Genomic DNA, 23107 nt, shown 5'->3' on the forward strand with positions numbered 1-23107 from the left:
GAGGTGTAATGTGGAGCCTTTTTAACTATTATTAAAAATCAAGTATAAAATAAGTCAGTTTTTTAAAGACGAATTTGATTAGATTTGAAAAAAATATCCAAGGCATTTCAAAAACTTTCAATCTCGCATCACTATCCGCATGTTAACTCAAAATGAGTTTGCTAACAGCAAATCGAAAAAAACAATCGCCCAGCTGATGGTAATCGATAAAAAGCGAGTACGTTAGCCGTTCACACTGCCAAAACAGCCGTTAAAGTAAAATAAATAATATAAAAATTAATCTGTGCAGATAGAAAAATCATATAAAATAAACTAAACAAATGAACATACACTTTGGAATTTGATTTCAAATGCACTAATATTGATGAAAGATAAACATTCAGCCAAATAGATTAAATATTCACTTTTATCGTAACGTGAAGAAAATTTTTAATCTAGTTGATAGTGTAAACGTGAGATAACATTGCACAGAAAAGCAAGAAGAAGAACTATTCGAGAAACTTGGAAAAATTTGGTCAGAAAGATAAAAAAAAGTATTTAATTCAAGCAAATGTCACGAAAAATGCCTAAATTCTATAAGTTGGACATCAATCGCACTGAATGGGAGATACCGGAAACCTACCAGAACCTCCAGGCCGTCGGGCAAGGCGCCTATGGTCAAGTATGCAAAGCTCTAGTGCAAAACACCAACACAAAAGTGGCGATTAAAAAATTAGCCAGGCCGTTTCAATCTGCTGTTCATGCTAAGCGAACATATCGTGAGCTGCGGTTGCTTAAGCATATGGATCATGAGAACGTCATCGGCCTACTAGATGTATTTCATCCTGGCCAACCAGCAGACTCGCTGGAACAATTCCAACAAGTCTACATGGTGACGCATCTCATGGACGCGGATCTTAATAACATTATAAGAACGCAAAAGCTATCGGATGATCATGTCCAGTTTTTGGTCTACCAGATACTGCGTGGCCTTAAATATATTCACAGCGCTGGTGTGATCCATCGCGATCTAAAGCCTTCAAACATCGCTGTAAACGAGGATTGTGAGCTTCGGATTTTGGATTTCGGTCTGGCACGTCCAGCAGAGAGTGAGATGACGGGCTATGTGGCCACACGTTGGTATCGGGCTCCCGAAATTATGCTCAACTGGATGCACTACAACCAAACTGTGGATATATGGTCCGTTGGCTGCATTATGGCAGAATTGTTGACAGGAAGGACTCTATTTCCAGGCACCGATCACATTCATCAATTGAACCTTATTATGGAGGTTTTGGGTACCCCGGCAGAGGAGTTTATGAACCGCATCTCATCGGATAGCGCACGTTCATACATTCGCTCATTGCCCGTTATGCCTCGTCGTCAATTCCGTGATGTCTTCCGTGGTGCCAATCCCTTGGCAATTGATTTGCTTGAAAAAATGCTCGAGCTGGATGCCGATCGTCGCATTACAGCGGAACAGGCTCTAGCCCATCCTTATATGGAGAAATATCACGATCCAACCGATGAGCAGACATCGGCTCTCTACGATCAGAGTTTCGAGGAGAACGAGCTGCCGGTGGAGAAATGGAAGGATCTGGTATTCACCGAAGTTCAAAGCTTTAAGCCGCCACAAGCCTTTGCCGAGCTACTGCAGCAACAAGCGCAGCAAAAATAGATTCATTAAGTTGTCTATACAAAACAAAAAGTCATTGTAAATTTAGTTCAGATTCTTTTTGTGGAACCTAGGTTTATACATATTTGTGTGTGAAAACGTGATTTACTTCGCAATTTTTTTTATCTATATATGCATAATATTATTGCCAATTTAAAGACAATCAAAGTGCTTAAACCAAACTTTTCTTTTTTTAATAAGTAAGCCGAATATCAGTGTTTTATAATATTCTATGGTAAATCAGTTTACTTTTCTTTCAATGAAATTATTTATATAAATTGCGAATAACATTTTAAAGGCTATTTTCATGAACTACTGATGAAATTAATATTTTGTAACTTTTTTTATATAAGGTTCATGAAAATCTCTTAATAAATTTATAATTCGCAGTCGTAAAATTACAGTATGAAGCCTATTAAATCACGTTGGGAAATTTTTATGTATAAACCTATGTTTCAATAATTCTAATTCTAAAAGTCACAGAGCCTTAATGTCCAGTTCAACTACAACAAACTTTATATTTTTGTCGTACATTTTTTTTTTTTGTTGGTGTTGGTTTTAAAGTCTTGTAAATGTGTGTAAATACATAGGATCTTAGAGGATAAGTGTATGGCCAGTAATTCTTAAAGAAGGGGAATTCACAAATGGAGAAAAGATCACAAGATGTTTACATTTTGAATCCAACAAATAAATGTGTTATGTATTTTAAATAGGAGGGTTCTGCATTTGGTTCTAAACAGTTTTGTGGTTGTTAATAAAAGCAAACCAAGGATATACTTCGGTTTAGCCAAGTTGTCAGTGTTGCCTTTGCTTTGAATGAAAATTGCATTACATTTATTGTAAATTATTTATAGAAGTAAATCTTCCAAATAACGTTCAAATTCTTGTTCTCTTGATGGTTGTTCCTGACTGAGATCGGCCTGTTTTAACCAGATTTGATCATCCGCAGATTGTTCGAGCGATGTTGCAGACGATTCGTTTTGGCTTTTGTCTTTCTCTGCAGCTTCTTGTGGGTCTTGGCCTTCTTCATCGTCACTATCCTCTTTAGCTGATGGCTCCTCTTGATCTTTAACTTTACGCCTTTTTTGCTTTCTAACTGTTTTACGTTCCTCTTTGGCTCTCTTTTTTTGTCTTTTAATTTCTCTTTTCTTTGTACGATAGTTTAATTGCTGTGTGTGGTTTGGACACAGTCGTATCTGAAAGTATTTAAAATGTAATCGGCAGGGGCAACCTTTTTTTTTTAGCACCTTTTTATCAAACAATCTTACCTTTACCAGTGCATTCTGAGGAGCTCCTTGCTCTATGTATTTAAAATTAACCTCCCAGGTGCGCAAGTCCTCTTTTTCACTGCAATGCCTACTTCCACACTGAAATTGACCAATCCCGGTAACAACTTCTTGCTTTGTACGCCATCGGAGGGCGATTTTATTATCCTTATAACGTGTTAAGTCGGCTATGCAGTATTCTTTGAATAATTTTTTATAGTAGCGTAGAGCCAGACGTTGCTCCCAGCTTAAAGAACTGGAGTCTAAATTGTCGTCCTCCCACAGGAATCGATGGTTTTCCCGTATAACATCTATATCCCGTTTATGTTTGCGGGACTCATTCTCAGCCTGAGTAGCGAGAACATAGTGATTAAGAATAAATTTGTGCCGTTCCTTGTCCGTAAGATTTTGTAAATTTATTGGAAATAATTGAGACTGTGAGCTCATTATTTTGAGGAAACACTATAACAGGAACAAGCAGCAATGATTTGTTTACAAACACAGAGTCGATAGCAAAGGAGCTAACCGATAAGTATCAATTGTCTTGATATCGATATCGATTGCTACCAATTGGGTAGCAATGTATCACTGAAACAAAACAAATGCAAAGTTGGGAAAAACAAAATTCGTGGGTGAATTCGGCAATTTTAAATGCTAAGACAATATCTGTAGAATTGTATATCCATTTTGACGCAAGTGAAAAAGCAATTAGGAGAAAGTGCCACCAAAGCAAACATTTATCGATACATTTATACACCCATACAAAGGGGCATTAAGTGAAATTGCGTGACAACGCCTGGTAGTTGCGAAAAAAAATGAATTATATTTATTTAATATCTTTAATCTGTGAATAAATTGGAGAAAGTGCTACAACAACAACAGCATCAATGGCTTGCAGTTGTAGTCCACTTTTCTTTGTGTTTTTACGCAAGAACTTACTTTTCCTTCGATGCCATTGGATACCTCTCCTCTTCATATTCATTGGCTGGCTTGGGGTACTATGGGGCTATTTGCATTGGACTGTGAAGCCCACAAAGCTTCAACTTGATAACTTTGAAACAAAGAATTATGTGAGTATATAGGAGTATACTTCGGAGATCAATGTTCTCCACTTGTAGCAAAGATTCGATTCGATTTAATTAAGCCTGGTAAGAATCTAATCAAATTGCATTTATTATTATATATGTATGTATGTTTATAGGATGCACTTAGACTATTAATGCCTGCTAATGACATGGATTTCATCTATTATGCTCCGAATACTGCAAATGTGGACTCTTTAATGGACAATTTGCGACGGGAATTGGAGATTTCAGCGGAGCGTAAGTTAATTCTCATATTTTTTTTCGGTGGAAACCCCTTTTAGATTTACCCAGCCGGAAATATTTGATTACAAGTAAACAAAGGGGGAGGACATTTGCAGTTGATAATGAACGAACAAAGAGCACATTTGTAAAAAAAATATTTATTTTATAATAGTAGTTGTAACTAAGTATACAAGAATAAAAAAGCTGATACGGTCAACTTGTTATAGCTGGGAATGGGTTCAATTAACACTCTGTCCAAAGGGTTATGCTGGAAATTCGTTTATCAATACTCTTTATTTATGTTACTCTTTGTTTGTTATTATTATTATTCGTTGTTTCTCTTTAGGTTTTCGATCGTATAATAGCAGCGTGGATATGCAATCGGAAATGGAACAGCATTGCCGTGGCGATTGTTTTGCCATTCATTTTGAACATCTGCCGGCGCCTTATACAGGTGGGCACTTCAAATATAGCATCAGTTCAAATCGTATGCGGATATCGCCCAAGCTACGTTTTGTCAATGACGAAGAGATAAATCATCAGAAGGGTGAGTCGGGCATCTTTATATGATTGCAAATGTCTTACAATGAACTTTGTCTATGCGTATGATCTTTTCCAGATGACGATGAATATATTCGCGGCGGTTTCTTAACATTGCAATACATATTAGATCGTCAGTATATGGGATATCAAGGATTTAAGGATGACTATCAGCTTTTGCTGAACTCTATGCCAAATTTGGAAATAAATGGATGGGATAGCTATCGAATTGTACATTTCGGCACATTGTTTAGTATACTGTTTGCAGTCTTGTTACTTAGCACATTTATTGTACCTTTTGTGGAGGAGAAACAAAATGGACTAAAGGAGTTTCTTAATCTCGTCACGCCGATGAGTTTTCTAAATGGACTTACCTTTTTTCTCATACGGTTTGCTTGCTATTTAGGCTTTCTTATAGTCGCCTTAATCTTAGCCATCCAATATAAGGCTTTGGGATTAATAAGCTTTGGCTATATATTGACTTTATATTTTTTGTACATTGTCGCAACGACGTCCTATGCATATTTAATATCTGTGTGCTTTCATTCTGGTGAGTATTTACTTAATGACATAAAATTCTTTATTATATATTGCAACACGTTTTCTACTTCATAGTTTTTTATGCAAAAATTGGCGGTCTGGTGTTGCTTGTTATTCCATACGCGTTCAGCTTTGTCCGCAGCTGGGCAACACAGTGGGCCTTTGTTTTCTTTAGTACCAATGCATTTCTCGAGGGTATTGATGTCTTCCAGACTTTCTGCAATAAACGTAAGACTTTCTATAACTTAATGGGGAAATCCAAAATGTTTCTGATAATTTTTATTTTTGCTGACTTTTTATATTTCTTACAGATCGCAAATTTGGTGGTTTGGATCTTTTCCGGGAAATCAAAGACAACTCTAATCTTATTATTTGGGTCTATATCGTGTTGATTTTCCAGACATTTCTCTATGCATTGCTCTATAATTATTTAGTTTGTGTATTTCCTGGTCCCGGTGGCTTGAAACGTCCATTTCTCTTTTTCTTGGATGTGAGTTTAATGCTTATTTTGGTACTGATTTTTGAGAATTGCAATTGTTTATATTTATTTATTTTTTTTAGCCCAAGACCTATAAAAAACGCCAAAGAAATGAGTATACGACATCACCGCGTGGAACGCATGCCATTATCATATCAGATCTATGCAAAAAATTCCAAACAACTAAACGTGAAACTATTATTTCTGATAATTTAAATATGACCATCAATAACAAGGAGATAACAGTTCTATTGGGTCACAATGGTGCCGGAAAGACGACCATGATGAACATGATAATGGGTATACAAAAAAAAAAAAAAAAAAAAAATGAAAAAGTAAGCAAGAAAATTAATTGACATTTGTTTACTATTTAATAGGTCTTGTGCCCAAGGACTCGGGTAAAATAGTTGTCTGCAGTGAACGTGATGTGTCCTCATATCGTCATCTCATCGGGTTTTGTCCGCAACATAGCGTCTTCATGAGCTACATGACTTGCCGTCAGCATTTAAAATTCTTTGCCGAATTGCGTGGAGCAACGAATGCCGAGGCTCATTCCTGGGCCGACACGACACTAAAGAAATTAAATTTATACGACAAGGCTGATGTATATGGAAAAAGTCTATCAGGAGGCATGAAGAGGCGTCTATCATTGGGCATTGCTATTGCGGGAAATACCAAGTTTGTGATTTTCTTATACAATTTTTTTAAGTATTAGATAAAGTACAAGTCTTGGGATCTTGAAATGTTGATAACTTATAATTCTATAGACATTGTAACGTTTAATGTATTGTATCACGAGCTATAATTCATGATAAGAAATACGAAATACGTGGGTGTTAGGTTTAAGTATCAAGATTTCAGACTGTCTACAAACCATAAACTTATATCTTATTGACTTACAGAATTGTCATCCTCGATGAGCCATCCTCTGGCTTGGACATTGAATCGCGCCGTGAATTATGGGACATTTTGTTGAATTTACGCAAGGAAAAGGCTATTTTGGTCACCACACATTACATGGAAGAAGCTGAAGTTCTTGGTGACACCATTTGTATATTAGCCAATGGCCAATTACAACGCAGAGGCTCTCCATTAGAATTGAAGCGTAAATCCGATCGTGGCTATCGTTTGAAATTGGAAATTACTGATTGCAAGTTCCGTATGGATGAAATAATGCAGCTAATAAATAAACACATACCCAGTGCCATGTTTATTGTAAGTCTGAAAAAAAGAAAAGCTTTTGTAAATTACTTGCTAAACATCTTCAATTCAGAGTATGGTGAAGCCAACAGTGTACATTTGTCTGCCTTATAAATATAAAAAGAATTTTCATGATATGTTAAAAGAGCTTGAGGAGAAAGCTGAACAGTTGGACATTAAAACGATATCAATAACAGACACATCTCTGGAAGATGTATTCTTAAGGTGAGTTTATTGGAGATTTGCATTGATAAAGGCATAATATTAAATTTTTCTATTTGACAGTTGTGCGGGTGAAGCAGATCAGGTTGATACACCGGATGGTTCTCGCAATGATGCACCGCTCTTGACTGCACCGTACAAGCGTCTGAATAATCATAATTATATTCCCCCTTGGTGGCAAATGTGGTTAGCTGTATTTTACAAGAAATGGACATTCTTGCAAAATGAAATGGTTTATGGCGGCATTATGGTAAGTCTATATAGTTTATTTTTCTGATAAGAGTATTGTGACCTAAACCACACCAATGTTCTTTTTTAGCACTTGATTCCCGTGATAAGTGTTGTTGGAGCAATTTGTATAATGCACGCTATGTCTGTGGTTACAAATGAGGTTGCTTTACCCCTCAGACTTAGTGGAATGAAAGAGGGCGTGGTTTATATCTACAATCCCACTGGACATCATGCTCAAATTGAACAACAATTGCGACACCAGATCGAGTTGAGTGGCCTTCAAGCGAAAACTTTGAACTTACGTGGCAGTAATGTGAAAGAAGGTTCGTAAATTTTTCGCTGATCATTAACTAGATTAAGATTTAATCTTAATTTTTTATTTCTTCTTTAATAGAAATGCTTAGGCTACAGGAAGACAATTTGGCAGATTTTCTACAAGATGTTGTTGGCCTCATTGATATGCATGTTGAGGGACAGGGTACCGGGACGACACCAATTCTGAATATATATTACGCTACCAATCGTTATCACAGCTCCGTTGCACTAATCAACCTAATTGATATTAGTATGTTAAAGCAAAACGATCAAGCAGCTGACATTGATACTATTTATATGCCCATACGACGCTTTGTAAGCGATATTAGTCCCACACGTTTGGAATATTATGCTGTTATGGTATCGGTAGGAATGTTCTTCTATATGTTCTATTTTATCTCTCTGCCATTCCGCGAACATGCGAACGGTTTTCGTGAACTGCAGGCCATATCGCGTTATACCTACTGGATGGCCACATTTGTATTTGATGTAATATTATTAATCTTTAATGGATTAATTCTTTACGTGATACAAGCCGCTATAATGCCCGCGGAACTTTATGGTGGCGATGAATTGCGTTTGATCGTTATGAGCATCATATTCTATGGATGCAGCTATTTACCTATTTTATATAGTCTAGCAAATAACTTTAAATCCATATCAACAATATCGACATATCTACTGCTAATGCTCATTGTTTCGGGTAAGTTATCTAATGTTTGGTTTTGTATAAAAAATTCCGTACGGTCTTCAGAAATGGGGCGGCTGTTCGTTAAATCGGGAATCGAATACCTTGCGCTATTTCATTTAGAAAAATGGTTTTAAAGTGGGAAAGAGAAGATCAACTTTCGCGTTATTTAAAATGTCTAATTTTTATATTTTACATGAAATGATGGTGGAGGTTGTTCAATTTTAACAGTTTTAGCAGTAAGAAGAGCTTAACCGTATTTCTGTTTTGCTTGTGTTATTTGTCCAAATATGCAGACTTTTCATTTACTGTATTTTCATTGAACTTAATCAGTTGTCTATATCTTAGGTACCAGATTGGAAAGATTGCTGGATTACAGCTCACGATTTTAAGCGCATCGCGAAAATCTATCGAAATCCACGCGCGGATCCGTTAAGTTTTTAAGTATCGCGTTTTGTATTATTTGGTCGGTCGTTTAGAGCTTAAGACGTCAAGTAACTGAAAAAATAACTTTTTTTTTTTTTTCTTTGCTATATTTTTTTAGCTATTGCTCCACTTATTACATCCAGCAATCTGCAGGCGATGAAATTACACGAGACTAAGATCACATTCCTTTGCTTTCTGCCCGATTTCAATTTGAATCATCAATTGCGGATAATTAATGAAAACTTTATAGCGCGCCGACGTCCGGGTAAAACGTTCGAGTTTATATCTCCCCATCAGTTCTTTGTCTACGCCATATTCGTATGTTGCCTTACAATGATCTTCTTTACCATGATTTTGGAAAATAAATATCATCGTCAGTTCCTGATGAACATTTTGCGGTTCCGTTGGTCAAACGAAAATAAAACAGACGCCAAGGACAATGGTGATTCGTCGATAGATGATTGCAAGAAAGAAGAAGATCGTGTAAAAGCCCTAATGTCGAATGGGAATAGCAGTGATGAATATCCATTGATTGTGAATAATCTTGTCAAGTCATATAATAAGAATCGCGCAGTGGATAAAATAAGTTTTGCTGCGCCACGTGGTGAGTGTTTCGGTTTATTGGGCGTTAATGGAGCAGGCAAAACTAGCACCTTTCAGATGATTGCCGCCAACTTGACATTGGATAAGGGAACCATAAGTATCGATGGCATCGACATTCGACAAAATGAGGTGGCTTATCGTCATCGTTTTGGCTATTGCCCGCAATATGATGCCTTGAATAAGTTTATGACTGCAGAGCAATGCCTTCGCTATATGGCCATGCTAAGAGGATTGAGAGTCGGTAAAGAAGGCGCAGATAGCGTTGAAGCAAATGTAGATTATTGGCTAGACAAGATTCATTTAACAAAGTATCGCCATATACAAGTGTGCGACTATTCGGGCGGAACGAAACGAAAATTGCTAGCTGCTATGGCAATGATAGGAGCCCCTTCCTTGGTGCTTCTGGACGAACCCACAACGGGAGTCGATCCAATTTCAAGACGATTTCTTTGGCAGTGTATCAAAGATTTTCAAAACCTAGATCGCACTGTGGTGCTCACCTCACACAGGTAATTATTGTTATTTTCTAATCTAACTGATCTAATCTATTACAATCATTAAATATTTCCAGCATGGATGAATGTGAAGAGCTTTGCAATCGATTAGCCATAATGGCTAAAGGAAAATTCAAATGTCTTAACAATATTTGCGCTCTGAAACGATTTAGTGGTTTTACTATAAAATTTAAAATGAAACTTGACACCGAAACAGAAGAAAATGTGAGCATAATTACTAACACACTAAAATCACATTATCAAGGATTACATTTACGTGAGAATCATGCTGGCACACTAACCTACTTTGTTAGCACTCAGGATCATATCCTTTGGTCAAATGTTTTTAAAATTACTGAAGAGTATTTGGCCACACAATTGTCACATATTGTCGATGATTATTCGGTTAATGAGTGCACACTGGAGGATATATTTCTCAAATTCGACAAGAAGGAGATAAGTCGACATAGTTCTAAGGAATGTTTTCCTTGAAAATCTTTGCTGACCAATGATACGATAAGATTGAGTAAAAGGCTGTCGTCGGTTTTGATTAGCGAATGAGCAGGTTCTTCGTTAATGTGGCCGAACTCATTAAATTCCATTTTGTATAAAACATCATTGATAACAACTCATTTTAGAATAAGTAAGTGGAAAACGTTGAATCCCATTCAAAAGGCTGAACCTGGCGATGTCTTTGACACAGTCTTATTATCATGATCGTCAGTGTGTTTTGCATTCTTTTTTACTTAACGTCTCCATTCGAGACGCAAATCCCTACATACAAAGTTGGTGTATCATCAAAACCTGGAGTTTTTTCTTATATGTTATATTTTTCTAATAGTTTTTCAACAAAGTCTGATCTAGACTAACATAATTTAACCCATTCCTAAGTGTATCTATCTACTATTAAAGACATTGGCTTAAAAATCTAATTGTGAATTGTGAAGTTACAACACTTTGTGTCTGAAAAACCAAATTATATATTAACGATAGTTTTATATTATTTATATTTACTATAAAACCGATATAACAATTGCAATAACGAATAAACTTATCTACGTTTTCTACATAATATTATCAATATAATGAATTTTGTTTAATACCGTAACATTAAAACTTTAATTGTGCAATTATTTCAATAGAAATAGAAAAATAGAAGTAGAAATTGAAAAAATAGAAAACTAAAAGGTTTTCAAAAACCTGAGTATAAATGAGTTGAGTGAATTTGAATGCGATTTCCACCCACTGTTCAATGCTACTCATCCCTAAATTCCTCGGCTATCGATTTCCGATAACTTCTCAGGTGACACTGCTTGCACAGAACATATGCTTTTCAACGTTATCCAACATTCTGTTGTATTTATTGCAAAAAGTTAAACAAAAAAAAAAAAAAAAGAGGATGTTGGCAGTAGCTGGAACAAATACAGTTTAGCTTAACTAATGGCAGAAAGAAAAATGAACTGCTACATTTGCAATAAATAGATAGTTAAAACGGCAACAGGCATGTTAAAACAATTAGTTAGAATGTTGCCTTTGCTGCGCCCTTCGTTGTCCTGGTTGTGTGTTCTAATATCATTGTGTCTTTTGACTTGTGGCTATTGGCTCTGGTCGGGGATTCGTCTGGAGAATGGTTTGTAATTAAATGTTTTTTTATATTATGGATTAATCATGCTCTATTTTGATATTTAGCACTTAAGCCATTGAGCAAACTAACGGTGGATCAAGTTCAGGTGTCTGGACCCGCACCTACAGATGTCTATGACTACGAAGAACAATTGGTCGTGCTATACAATCGAGTTCCTAAGACCGGGTCAACCAGCTTTGTGAACATTGCCTACGATCTTTGCAAGTTAAATAAATATCATGTCTTGCATATTAATGTGACTGCCAATATGCATGTTCTATCGCTGCCAAATCAAATTTCCTTTGTACGGAACGTGACCAAGTGGCATGAAATGAAGCCAGCCCTTTACCATGGCCATATGGCATTTTTGGATTTCTCAAAGTAAGAGTCTTAAGAAATGTAGAAAAGAGTAATCAAAGTTGGAGAGATCAATGCCCTTTAAATTTGGTCTCTAAATTCATAACTTAACATATGTAGAAAAAATTCCACTTTCAATTATATTAATGGAATTTTTATCTTATCCCATTTAGTTCCTTACAATTTTTACAAAATTAAATTGAATGATCTTGAAACGAAGTCAATTAAATTCGGACGAATATCAATTGTATATTGATTTAATAATTTGTTTGCTTTTCCAGATTTCAAATTGCCCATAAACCAATATATATTAATTTAGTTCGTAAGCCTTTGGATAGACTTGTCTCCTATTATTATTTTTTACGCTTTGGCGATAACTATCGACCAAATTTGGTGCGTAAAAAGGCCGGCAATAAAATTGTGAGTAATTACCATTTAATAGAGCGAAAACTAAAAACTAATTGCTTAAATCATTTGTAGACTTTTGATGAGTGTGTAGTTCAGAAGCAAGCCGACTGTGATCCAAAAAATATGTGGCTACAAATACCTTTCTTTTGTGGCCATGCTGCCGAGTGCTGGGAACCTGGCAGTGTTTGGGCCCTAGATCAGGCTAAACGTAATCTGGTCAATGAATATTTTCTAGTCGGTGTCACTGAGCAAATGTATGATTTTGTTGATCTGCTGGAGAGATCGCTACCCAGGTAAGTAAAAATTGTTCTTTGATATTCTTAAGCATTTGTTTAATTTTTGTATTTGCTATTTACAGAATCTTCCATGGCTTTCGTGAGCATTATCAAAACTCCAATAAATCTCATTTACGTGTTACATCATCCAAATTACCACCTAGCGAAGCGACTATAAAAGCCATACAAAAAACAAAAATCTGGCAAATGGAAAATGATTTATATGAATTTGCTTTAGCACAATTCGAATTTACTAAACGTAAACTAATGCAACCTGATAATAAGCATTTGCAAAAGTTTATGTATGAAAAAATACGACCGAAATGATTGTATAGAAATCGGAAAAAGGCAAAAAATAGAATTAAATCTAGCCAGGGCTATGCTCCATAGACCACAAAATATCCCTAGATATTAGCTGAATCTAATGAATTCCTACATGCATAGATTCTATATACCATGAAGTTGTTGAATTCAATGTAAATGCGTGTTGCATGTACACAAATGATATAATCCATCTGTTCCTAATATGGAATGGACTCCAAATCTTGGAAGACACTAAAGACTTAAGCATTGAATATCATTGACATATTAATCGACAAACATTGTAAAACATAGAATAAGTATAACACAAAAAACGAGAGAACATACACGCTTTAATATTTAAGCAATATCTTTAGCAACAATTTATATGCACAATATAAAATATCTATAACTTTTTTGTTTAGCTAAACTTTTACCAACACAGATGTATGTAAATTTAAACATATATCTGAAGACATAGCGCTAATATTTTTCTGTATACATGGACAATACAATTGAAGGAATCGATTTTTTGTAGTATTTCATAAGAGCATACACACGTACATACATACATACATATATTTGATATTACTACTGGACCCCAAGATCTATACGACACTTGCAAATTTTAAATTAAACTGTTATAGTTTTAAGTAAATCATAAGTGTAAATAATTAAATATCTATAACTAAATTGATACTCTTTGTATATGCTAATTGCATTCAGTCAACGAAATTCCATATAGACTTTGAATAGCTGACGTAGCTTCATTCCGGGAATTGGGCGCAAAGTAAATTGAAATACATACTCGAGGTGGCGAAAAGTGAAATACTTAATTAATTGCCTGTGCTTGAAACTAAAAGGCAAATGAGTCTGCATTTTCGTCAGTTGAACATTTGAACGTGAACACGCAAGTCGTTTAAACTCAACTTCGCCACGATTTACTTTAACAATCCATACAAACATACATACATATGTACATTTACTATAAACTATAGAAAAAGCAAAATCACATACATATGTATAAAGATATCAAAATATGTATATATCAAGTTATAACTGATGTGTGCACGTTTAAATAAGCTAGAAGAGCAATTAAAACGTTTGTAATTATTGTGTGTTCGAGATATTTAACAAGTTGTATATATAAACTTGTACGGTGATTAGACGTATAGTTTTAAACCTAAAGTATATATACACATACAAACAACTGAATGCCTACATTTTGAAGCTATAGCCGTTCAAAAGTTCAAGTCTAATTACGTTTATGTGGCTTTCGCGTCAATTGTGTAAAGTTGTGCTCTTTGGGCTTAAGATAAGCAAAACGAATTGACTTATTTAGTAATTAAAAAACAACAAAGTTTATAACAATTAACTAATAGAATGGTGCTAAAGTTTAAGTCATACTTTGATAATCAAAACGACAGTGAAAGTTATAAGTTGTAAGTCTTCAAGACAATTTTCACTCCATACAATTATTTCAACAAAATCTTCCATCGCCAAAAAGTTGAGTTCATTACGTTTTCATTACATTGTTGAACTTGAATTGAAGAAAAAACAGATATTAACTTATGCTGACACTTGCTATAATGACCCATTATAAAACTAGCTTAATGCCAGACTCTCTTGCCCTCTTACTCTCGCTCTGGTTTAATATCGTCTGTACTTGTTAGATACGATTCGGTTTGGGGGTATAAAATTGTATGTGAAATAGCTTTATATTTTCAGTTAACAAACGGAGCCGGACCCAACTGGAGCATAACAAAGCAGCGCAGAGCTTCTTCGTTCATTAAGGATTAACGCAACTTACATATTTTTGGATTAAACTTAAGAGCTTTGCTCGCTTGGTAAGTTTTCTTGGGGTTACTAAAATCTAAAACAAAGTGTATATTAATCTTGATCAGAAGTCTGCAACATTAGCAATCATATAAAATTAGAGGTATTCTTAATCAGCATAACAACAGAAGTTCCTTTAGCCTTCTCCTCTGTTTAAATAAAAATAAAAAGTTCTTAAAAACCTATAACAAATAGAGGTACTGAAACAAAGTTTTGCAGGCATTGTATTTGTATCTCAAATTTATTGGACGACTATATATTATAGCTTCTAAAAGGACAGTTGGTCCAAAATAGGGTTTTAGATCAATAACTTTCTTAATTTTCAAGCGATTACTAAAGAAATTACTTAGTAATCAGCGCCAAATTAAATCAAGATTATGTTACATAGATAGATTCCATATCGAATCGAAAAATTAGTGGTACTCTGACAAGTTCATTGTAAAGGTTGACAAAATTTTAAGGTTTTGAATAGGGGTTTTACTTCTTATGAAATGAGTTCAAAAAAACTTCACAAGGGTATACAGACTTCAGCTAAACCAAAGTTTAACTGTCCCTCTCGTTTTTTGTATGCTTTTCGCTTCTACAAATGGTTTACTTGATTTTCTTCAGTCTGCTTTTGTCTTGTTTCGCATTACAAATTCAATGCCTAAGCACTTGTTGCTTGGCACTCATTTTTTTTTTCAGTCTTCCATTTGTCTCTGAGTTCTTTTCCTTTCGTACAGAATTTTCTGTTATACGGTGCAGTAAATCGCTGGCATTGACCCATTTAACAACAAATAGTCGGACTATTTTCTTTGATATTCCTTGAGTTAATGCATTTTTCAATTACTTGTATATTAATTATTTGCATTTCGTGAGTGTTTGTCGGCGTATACTTATTGAAGATTGCCTTTACAAAGACTTCATTTCCAAGTTCCAATATCAACTTAAAGTTATAATAATGATGACTACTGTAGCCCCAGCCACTTGCTGCACTTCCCTTCTAGGGTCTAATGGATCTGAAACGGGTGAGAAAATACATACTATATAAACGTAATAGATCTGTACGAATATACATATATATTCATTTATGCAAAACACATGTTAAACTCTGGCAACACATGGCTTCAGCTACAGTGAAACCTGTTTTGATTGTACTGCATGCAAATTAGATGAAACTTGAGGGGTTATTCGCACTAGCAAAGCTCAGAAATGGGCGTATTTGTATACCTTTTAATGTGTATTTGATTTGTGCCTTTTTTATAGCTATATTGACAATGCAGATATTGAACAAATTTATAACAAAAACTTTGATCCTGATTCTCTTTCGTTTGGTTCTTGAAGAATATGTGTATCTAGAATGTTATTTAACACTTTTAGAGCAATCTCAATATTCCAGATCATCGTCTTTAGTAACATCTTTTTAAGAAAAGAAAAATTCGAAATACTTATTTTTGATGAACTTTCCGGAAAAGAAATCCTAATATTAAATTCTGGTTTTAAAATAAGATTGATAGCTGTAATTAAAGGTATCTAAAGGTAGTTCATTGTATTTAGAATCGTACATTTTAAAGGGTTTCTCATATTGTAATTTCGAACTTCTCCAACCTACCCATTAAAAACCGACTTTGATAATCCACTAAGCAGTTAATATCTCAAAAAACAAATACATATGTATATTAGTCATAGCTAAACAAAATGCCATAATCCGATATGAGCTGTTTTCATTGGCAGATTAATCCAGTGCCATTCTTACAACATGCGCAATTCTGTCATGCTGATTAAAGAAATACATATACAAATACACTTACATACTTGTATATGGAAATGTATTTCTAAAGTAGTAATTATATCAACTTCAGTGCTTCTCATAAAATACATCAAGATCTTTGTTTAAAATCCGAAATTCCCTTGATCTGATTTGGGTAAACAAAAAACATCTAAATGGGATGACTATAGCTGAAAGTTGAACAATTGTTTTAACAATATGAGTTATTGGAGAACACTTTTTGTTTCATGAGCTAACATTGTAATTATCAAGACTGTACAATTACAAAAAATATATACTGCTTTAGTTAAATGGATTACATAATATCAGTTCCGGTTTTGGAAGAGTAACAAACCTTCGAAATATTTCTAAAATATCAATGCAATGTCTTCGCTTAATGTTTGGTAAGTATTTCTAACAAGGAATCACACGATGTCTTTGTTACCTTAAAGATTTTCCAGTTAAGGGTAGTGAAAATACAGCGGCTTAAACAGGAAACTTGTAGGGAGGGATTTTCTTGGAATTTCCCAGCAAGAGTAAAGAAAAGACTTTGTTAGGGTATAGGAACGTCTAGAGTTACCTGCTTTAAAGTGAAATGCTTTTACCTTACTCACTTAGAAACGCCCATTTTTCCCATGAAATGTGAACTAAACTAATTGCATTTGTCAGAAGTGTAATTTCCTCGTCGATAATAATTAATATTTAATAAATGTGGCTTACCATATAAATTTAGATACATATATGTATATACATATGGCAATCAAACCTTCCTTTCTGTTAAATGAATTTTCTATTTTAAATTTTGCTTTATTTTGTCATTTAATCTCCACTGTAGCTGCATCTGATTACTCATTTTACATCGATTTATGTACATATGTATATACATACAAGACAATGTAGTATATATGCAGGTTACATACATATGCTTACAATGCTTGTATGTTTAGTTCATTATCTTCTCTCTTTTAGGTTCGTCATGTAAGGTCAAAGTACTTTTTACATTGGATTTGGCCTTGTCGGTGTCATGTTTAGTCATAACCTCTTTAAGTATTACTTTTTTTCTCTTTGTTTTTGCCAAAAAATTGTGAAGGGCGTAGGTTGACATTGCATTGCGGTCTTTAGCCCAGGTCGGTTGATTTTCCCAGCATCATCATTTTGAGCCTTTCCCTCTCTTGCTGTCTCTCTGACTTTGGTCTGTTTATGTTTATATAGCATTCAGCTTTCAACTCTTTTCGTCTCTCAAGTTCAAATTGGTTTTTATTTTGTTTTTGATTTTGGTTTTGTCTTCGTCTTTACGTTTGTCGTTTGCCACCCAAAAATAGACCAAATAAACTTGAAACTGGAAACGAGAGCGAGAGTAAGACTATAAACCATGAATGGAGCCTGGTTTACGCACGTGTGATCGTGGCTTTAGTCGGAGAAACATGGTCTCTATGCCCATGTCTGCTCAGTGCTTTGAAAACGTGTTAATAATACAAAGTATTTTTCATATATACTTACATACATATATGCATATATTTAGAAGGCAAAATGGTACACTGGACAGGTGTAAGCACTAATTGGCTTAGAGAGTGTTGTCTGTCTGAGAGTGGGGAATAATTTGGAGGGTATCTATTGAAATCCCAACATTGAACTAAGAGTACAAAGCTTCAGGGTCGAGAGCATATAGTGCGAATGCGACTCCGATCATCATATATCTATTATATAGGTAGCAAAAAATGGGTAATTACTATGAACTAGCCGTATAGGTGGGAATTATTGCCCTGTTATAATTATAGCAAAAGAAAATATCAGTGCTTAACATTTAACAGTGGTAATAAATCAATAATATTGCGAATTTGAAAATAAAGATAGCAGTTCTCTCTAAATAAACCAGATCTTATGCCTTTCTTTATCATTGAATGTCTTGAAATTTTAGTAAATTATGTAAAAATGACTCACTTTAGTACAATTTGTTTGGAAAATTGACTTTTTAAATTCAAAACTTGATTAGTCAAGGTCAATTTTTATCTAATTCATTTTGCCAAACGGAAATTTGTTAAAAATATAAACAATTTCTTATCTTCTAGTATTTTGTCACATTAGTTTTAGAGGTTTTAGTGCAAACTTACAAATTACTTTCTAACTGACAAACAAATTTTGAAATTCGGTCGATATTGACTTTTGTAAGTTTTCAAATAAAGTTTTCCTAATAACAATTTTCAGATGCTTCATAGTTATACTAGAGGATTCTTTTGACTGCTTTAACATTTTGATTATAGTCTAAAATGTTTGGGATCTTGGGGAGAATATGACTACACACATTTGGTTAAAAGCTTTTCGATTACAATATAAAATCTTTGAATTGAACCACTGTTCAATCTGTAGGGTTAGAGATAGGGTTAGGGTTATACCAGCAACAGCTGAGCAAAACCGAAAAAAAAAAAAAAACAAAATGAAACCGAAACCGGCTTTCAGTGGCATCATTTCCCAATGTGATGCACCAAGTCAACTGGCTCCAGACCCAGCTTCAGCTCCAGTTCGCTCTCTTTCTCTCTCAACTTTAGGTTTAACTCAAAATAATAACTGCTGTTGCTGCGCTGCTCTCTTAACAAAAATAAAAAACCCAAGATCTGAGTAAAATTTCCAGTTTTTTATTCTTGGCATGGCATAAAATCTCCGTAACGCGCTTTTGGTAGCAACAGTTTCATCTGCGCTTTTGACACCGTTGCACGGCATCGTCTCGTATTGTATCGTATCGTATCGTATCGTAGTTGGCGTATCTCATCTCATCTCTTGGGATTCGTAATAAAAACAAGTTTTTTGCCTCAGTCAATGGTTTTTTGACTGTGTACTATTTGAACACAAATTAACAATTCATATGTTGATGGTTTGCCAAAAACAAAAAGAAAACTCTAATCAAAAGTGATTCAATGTCAATCCCATATTAATTAAATACCATAAATTATAATGTTTTGAGTGCATGCTCAATCTGTAATTGGAAACCTCCAAAATAAGAAAAACAGACAAACTTGTTCAACTAGAATTTATTCAAGTAGAACCAGTCAAGAATATGAGAAATCAGTTCAAGGTTGCTAAAAACAGAAAACCTTATACAAAATTTAAACTGCATTTGCAATAAAACAATAAAGAAAAAATACATTCATTTCCTCTTCTTTTTGTATAACATCTTCCGTTATTCGCGAATTTTATTTTAATTTTTGTTTGCATATGTCAAGGTGAAGGTTAGGTCAGTGATCAATGATCTGCGGTCAGTGATCAGTGATCAAAAGCCAGCCGGTTTCATCTTATTCAATTTCATTAGCTTCTACCGAGACAACAAAAAAAGTAACAAACACTTGCAATTAAACACAAAGCAAAATAAATTGAGCAAAAAATAAATAAATAATAATACAGAAATTTTTGCAAAATGAGTAAGTAATTACTTTTTACCTTTTTAACTAATTGTCAATTATATTTGTTAAACTTATTCTGCTCCTTGACTTGGATCAAAGTCTGGCAGCTACTAATTGACCGACTAGCTAATGATTTCTAAACATTTATTTACTTTCAGGAGTGCCTACTATGTTGTCCGACATTGATCAATTGCCCTCAGTTCAATTGGGTGATTTTAAGCTGGAATTTGAGCTTGGAGATCCCACGGCCCAGACCAAAGAGGTGGCCCTCAAGGAGCTACGTGAGACTCCTGAGCGCCAAAAGGAGGCCACAAAGGAATTGAAACGTTTATTGGAAGGTAAGTTTAAGTTATGGGAGACTGGGACTGAGTTTCAGGTAAATTTTAAGATTTTTCCCAAGTTTTTTTCTTACCAATAATCTGGGAAAAAAACTTAAAGTTGTCAACGATTCTGAACAGTGGAAAATTTAGATAAATAATTATAAACAGTCGAGCTTGACTATTATAAACTTGCACAACTAAAAAGTAGTCAGTAGGTTAGCCTCTTTTTTTTAAATTTTAAATTTGATTCTCTAGGCTACCAAGAAAACAATTTAATCAAGAAATTTGTTTAGTTATTTGTTGTATATTAGCTAGTGTCGAAGGTAACAATTAAGTTTTTATTTTGTGTGAAAATGGTAAGAAAAACAACAAAAGGGGAAATCGTGTAAATGGTATTCAATATATTCATTTGATTCCCATTCTAACTTTTAATTTGATATTCCACACTATTTTCAATTTCTGACAAGAAAAAATCTTGAAAACAATTAAAATGTCCTTTTAATCCATAATTACTTAATTTGATTCTCAATATTTTAAACTTAAACTTAAAAACTTAAAAGAGCTTAGTACGAATTATTAAACTAACGATTAAAAAGTATTTAAAACCGTATGTTTCGTGTTGGAACTGAAAGTAAGAAGAGATTTAAAATTAGATTTCAACAAAATCATTTAAAATCGATAACAAGAACAGTCCTTTGTGATTTATTTTTAAAAGTTTTCAAAGTTTCTTACGGATTGCACCAAGCTTCTCGTTGATGTTCTTGTTTATTTTCTGTTTTTAATAACTTAAAAATCTTATATTTTGCTTTGATGTCTCTTTAAATTTAAGATTTCAAAAAGAAATATTACTTTGTTAACACATTTTGAGAGAAACTACAAACAGTTCTTTACAATGGAACTTTCTTAATCTATTGTTGTTTTTCCTATTCGTTTTGGGGTTCCGCTAAATAGGAGTTTCTTTAATATTTAGTGCCAGAAAACTGTGTGAAAGAATTCATTACATGAGAACAATAAAAACATGACATTTACAAGAGATCAAACTTCACCTTTAAAAAGTAATGTGTTTGAACTCAATCCATTGTACTTACGAAGAATATAAAATTATACTAAAGACAGGCTTAACTGTATTTACAACAATGAACTCTTACATGTAAATAAAACTTATTTTTATATTTTTTACAATTACACTTTTTTTTAAGATGTTCTGAAGTCCACTCAGTTCGACTAAAATGTAAAGTTTATTATGAAATAAAAATGTAATACCTTAAGAAATATTTTTTTAAAGTAGGCGGAGTCCATTGAAATAGTACAAGATCAACGGTCAATAGCTTGGCTACACCTAAAGAAACTAAAAATAGTATAGACTATCCATTACGTGTAAAGTGTTTATTAAGTAGATATAATCTCAAGCTAGCAATTTGATTAGAAAGGTTAAACTTGAAGCAATAGTTTCATGTGATCTAATGACACAGCCAAGGCATACATCCAACTATCTTGATGGGACCGCCCATTCAATGTAAACAACTATTATGGAAAAGTATTGATTCTACGCGTCGTCTATTTATAGTCGATATATATAATATATATATATATATTAATTGACTGCATTTTGGTTTTTTTCTTTTAGCTGAAACCGATCTTTTGTGTCCTAAGGATAATGAAGAGTGGTTGATACGTTTTTTGCGTCCCTGCAAGTATTATCCAGAAAGTGCGCGTGATTTGGTAAGCTATTGGCTATTGAATGTATTCCCATGAGTTTGTCTATTTATATATATATTTCATTTCCTATTCAGATCAAGCGTTACTATGCCTTCAAGGTGAAGCATGCAGATGTTTATACTGATTTGAAACCTTCAAAGGAATCCAATATCTTTAAACACAATATACTCACTGTATTTCCAAATAGAGATCAATGTGGTCGTCGTATATTGGTTCTGGAACTGGGCAGTTAGTAGAATCTTTAATGATTGTAATCGATTGTGTCAGTTAATCTGTTGATATAATTTTTAGAGCGTTGGAAGCATAAACAAGTCTCACTGGAAGAGGTATTCAAGGGAGCTGTGATCTTTTTGGAGGCCGCCATGTTGGAACCCGAGACACAGATCAATGGAGCTGTCGTCATCTTCGATATGGATGGCTTGAGTCTACAGCAGACATGGCAGTTTACACCACCATTTGCCAAACGTATTGTCGACTGGCTGCAGGATTCCGTGCCATTGCGTATCAAGGCCATTCACATTGTTAATCAGCCAAAAATTTTCAATGTTGTCTTTGCTCTGTTTAAGCCATTTTTGCGCGAGAAACTTCGCAGTCGAATTATTTTCCATGGCACCGATCGTGATTCCCTACACAAGTACATGTCTCCGAAATGTCTGCCCTCTTGCTATGGTGGCATTTTAGAACTGAAACGTGTCGATGGCGATCAATGGTATGAGTTGTTACTGATGTGCGATGCCGAATTCGATGCCATCAATTCGTATGGCTATAAAAAGAAGTAAATAGTTTTTGCTTTAAGGGAAAACAAAGGAAGAGAAGAGCCGACGAGATGAGGAGAGCACGTGATCTACAGCAAGTGATAATTTCCCACAATATTCGATTCCAAAATCCAAAAGTTAGACATATCTATGTAATAAGCATGTCCAGTAAGTAAAATACCGCCTAAAGTTTGCCTCCCTTAGTCTTAAGTCAACTGAAAAAACATTTTTCCCGCATGTAAAAACAAAACGTTTTATACATTTTTGCAAAATATTAATGCATATATACATATATATATAAATAATACATACATTAAAAACGGGTTTAAGCATATTTATATCATATTGTTGTAATAAATTTCTAAAACTGTTATACTTCAAAATCTCAAGATTCGTTATCTATTTTTT

General features: G+C 34.2%; 5 protein-coding genes across 10 annotated transcripts; 4 read left to right on the forward strand and 1 right to left on the reverse strand.

The window, feature by feature from the left end:
• Window positions 1-381: 381 nt before the first annotated feature.
• Window positions 382-2364, forward strand: p38b (p38b MAP kinase). Its single transcript, XM_068289958.1, has one exon. It carries the CDS (start codon window positions 551-553, stop codon window positions 1655-1657), a length of 1107 nt encoding a protein of 368 aa, XP_068146059.1. The 5' UTR covers window positions 382-550; the 3' UTR covers window positions 1658-2364.
• LOC137576713 (protein FRA10AC1 homolog) lies at window positions 2321-3421 on the reverse strand. The gene is made up of 2 exons (XM_068289968.1): window positions 2923-3421; window positions 2321-2850 (listed from the first exon to the last, which is right to left on the reverse strand). The coding sequence occupies exons 1-2, from the start codon at window positions 3364-3366 to the stop codon at window positions 2503-2505; spliced, it is 792 nt and encodes a 263-aa protein (XP_068146069.1). The 5' UTR covers window positions 3367-3421; the 3' UTR covers window positions 2321-2502.
• Window positions 3422-3498: 77 nt separating this feature from the next.
• On the forward strand, window positions 3499-11035 carry Eato (Engulfment ABC Transporter in the ovary). The gene is made up of 15 exons (XM_068289182.1): window positions 3499-3989; window positions 4121-4241; window positions 4573-4773; window positions 4846-5316; window positions 5382-5534; window positions 5618-5796; window positions 5868-6084; window positions 6162-6462; window positions 6687-6999; window positions 7058-7209; window positions 7270-7456; window positions 7526-7760; window positions 7832-8455; window positions 8985-9978; window positions 10041-11035. Exons 1-15 carry the CDS (start codon window positions 3807-3809, stop codon window positions 10453-10455), a joined length of 4746 nt encoding a protein of 1581 aa, XP_068145283.1. The 5' UTR covers window positions 3499-3806; the 3' UTR covers window positions 10456-11035.
• A 273-nt stretch (window positions 11036-11308) lies between these two features.
• Hs2st (Heparan sulfate 2-O-sulfotransferase) lies at window positions 11309-13624 on the forward strand. Its single transcript, XM_068289310.1, has 5 exons — window positions 11309-11593; window positions 11653-11968; window positions 12226-12364; window positions 12425-12645; window positions 12711-13624. The coding sequence occupies exons 1-5, from the start codon at window positions 11467-11469 to the stop codon at window positions 12952-12954; spliced, it is 1047 nt and encodes a 348-aa protein (XP_068145411.1). The 5' UTR covers window positions 11309-11466; the 3' UTR covers window positions 12955-13624.
• A 1017-nt stretch (window positions 13625-14641) lies between these two features.
• LOC137576900 (alpha-tocopherol transfer protein-like) lies at window positions 14642-23082 on the forward strand. Of its 6 annotated transcripts, none has more exons than XM_068290250.1 (6): window positions 19206-19294; window positions 19815-19923; window positions 20064-20243; window positions 21853-21947; window positions 22019-22172; window positions 22236-23082. In XM_068290250.1, the coding sequence occupies exons 2-6, from the start codon at window positions 19920-19922 to the stop codon at window positions 22721-22723; spliced, it is 921 nt and encodes a 306-aa protein (XP_068146351.1). In that variant the 5' UTR covers window positions 19206-19294; window positions 19815-19919; the 3' UTR covers window positions 22724-23082. The 6 variants fall into 6 exon arrangements, with proteins under 6 accessions (XP_068146379.1, XP_068146344.1, XP_068146351.1 ...); XM_068290263.1 differs by having other exon boundaries at window positions 19221-19239; XM_068290271.1 differs by having other exon boundaries at window positions 19228-19244.
• The last annotated feature ends 25 nt before the right edge of the window (window positions 23083-23107 follow it).

Source organism: Drosophila tropicalis, unplaced genomic scaffold, assembly GCF_018151085.1.
Source record: "Drosophila tropicalis isolate 14030-0801.00 unplaced genomic scaffold, ASM1815108v1 contig_1187, whole genome shotgun sequence".
NCBI classification, from domain to species: Eukaryota; Metazoa; Arthropoda; class Insecta; order Diptera; family Drosophilidae; genus Drosophila; species Drosophila tropicalis.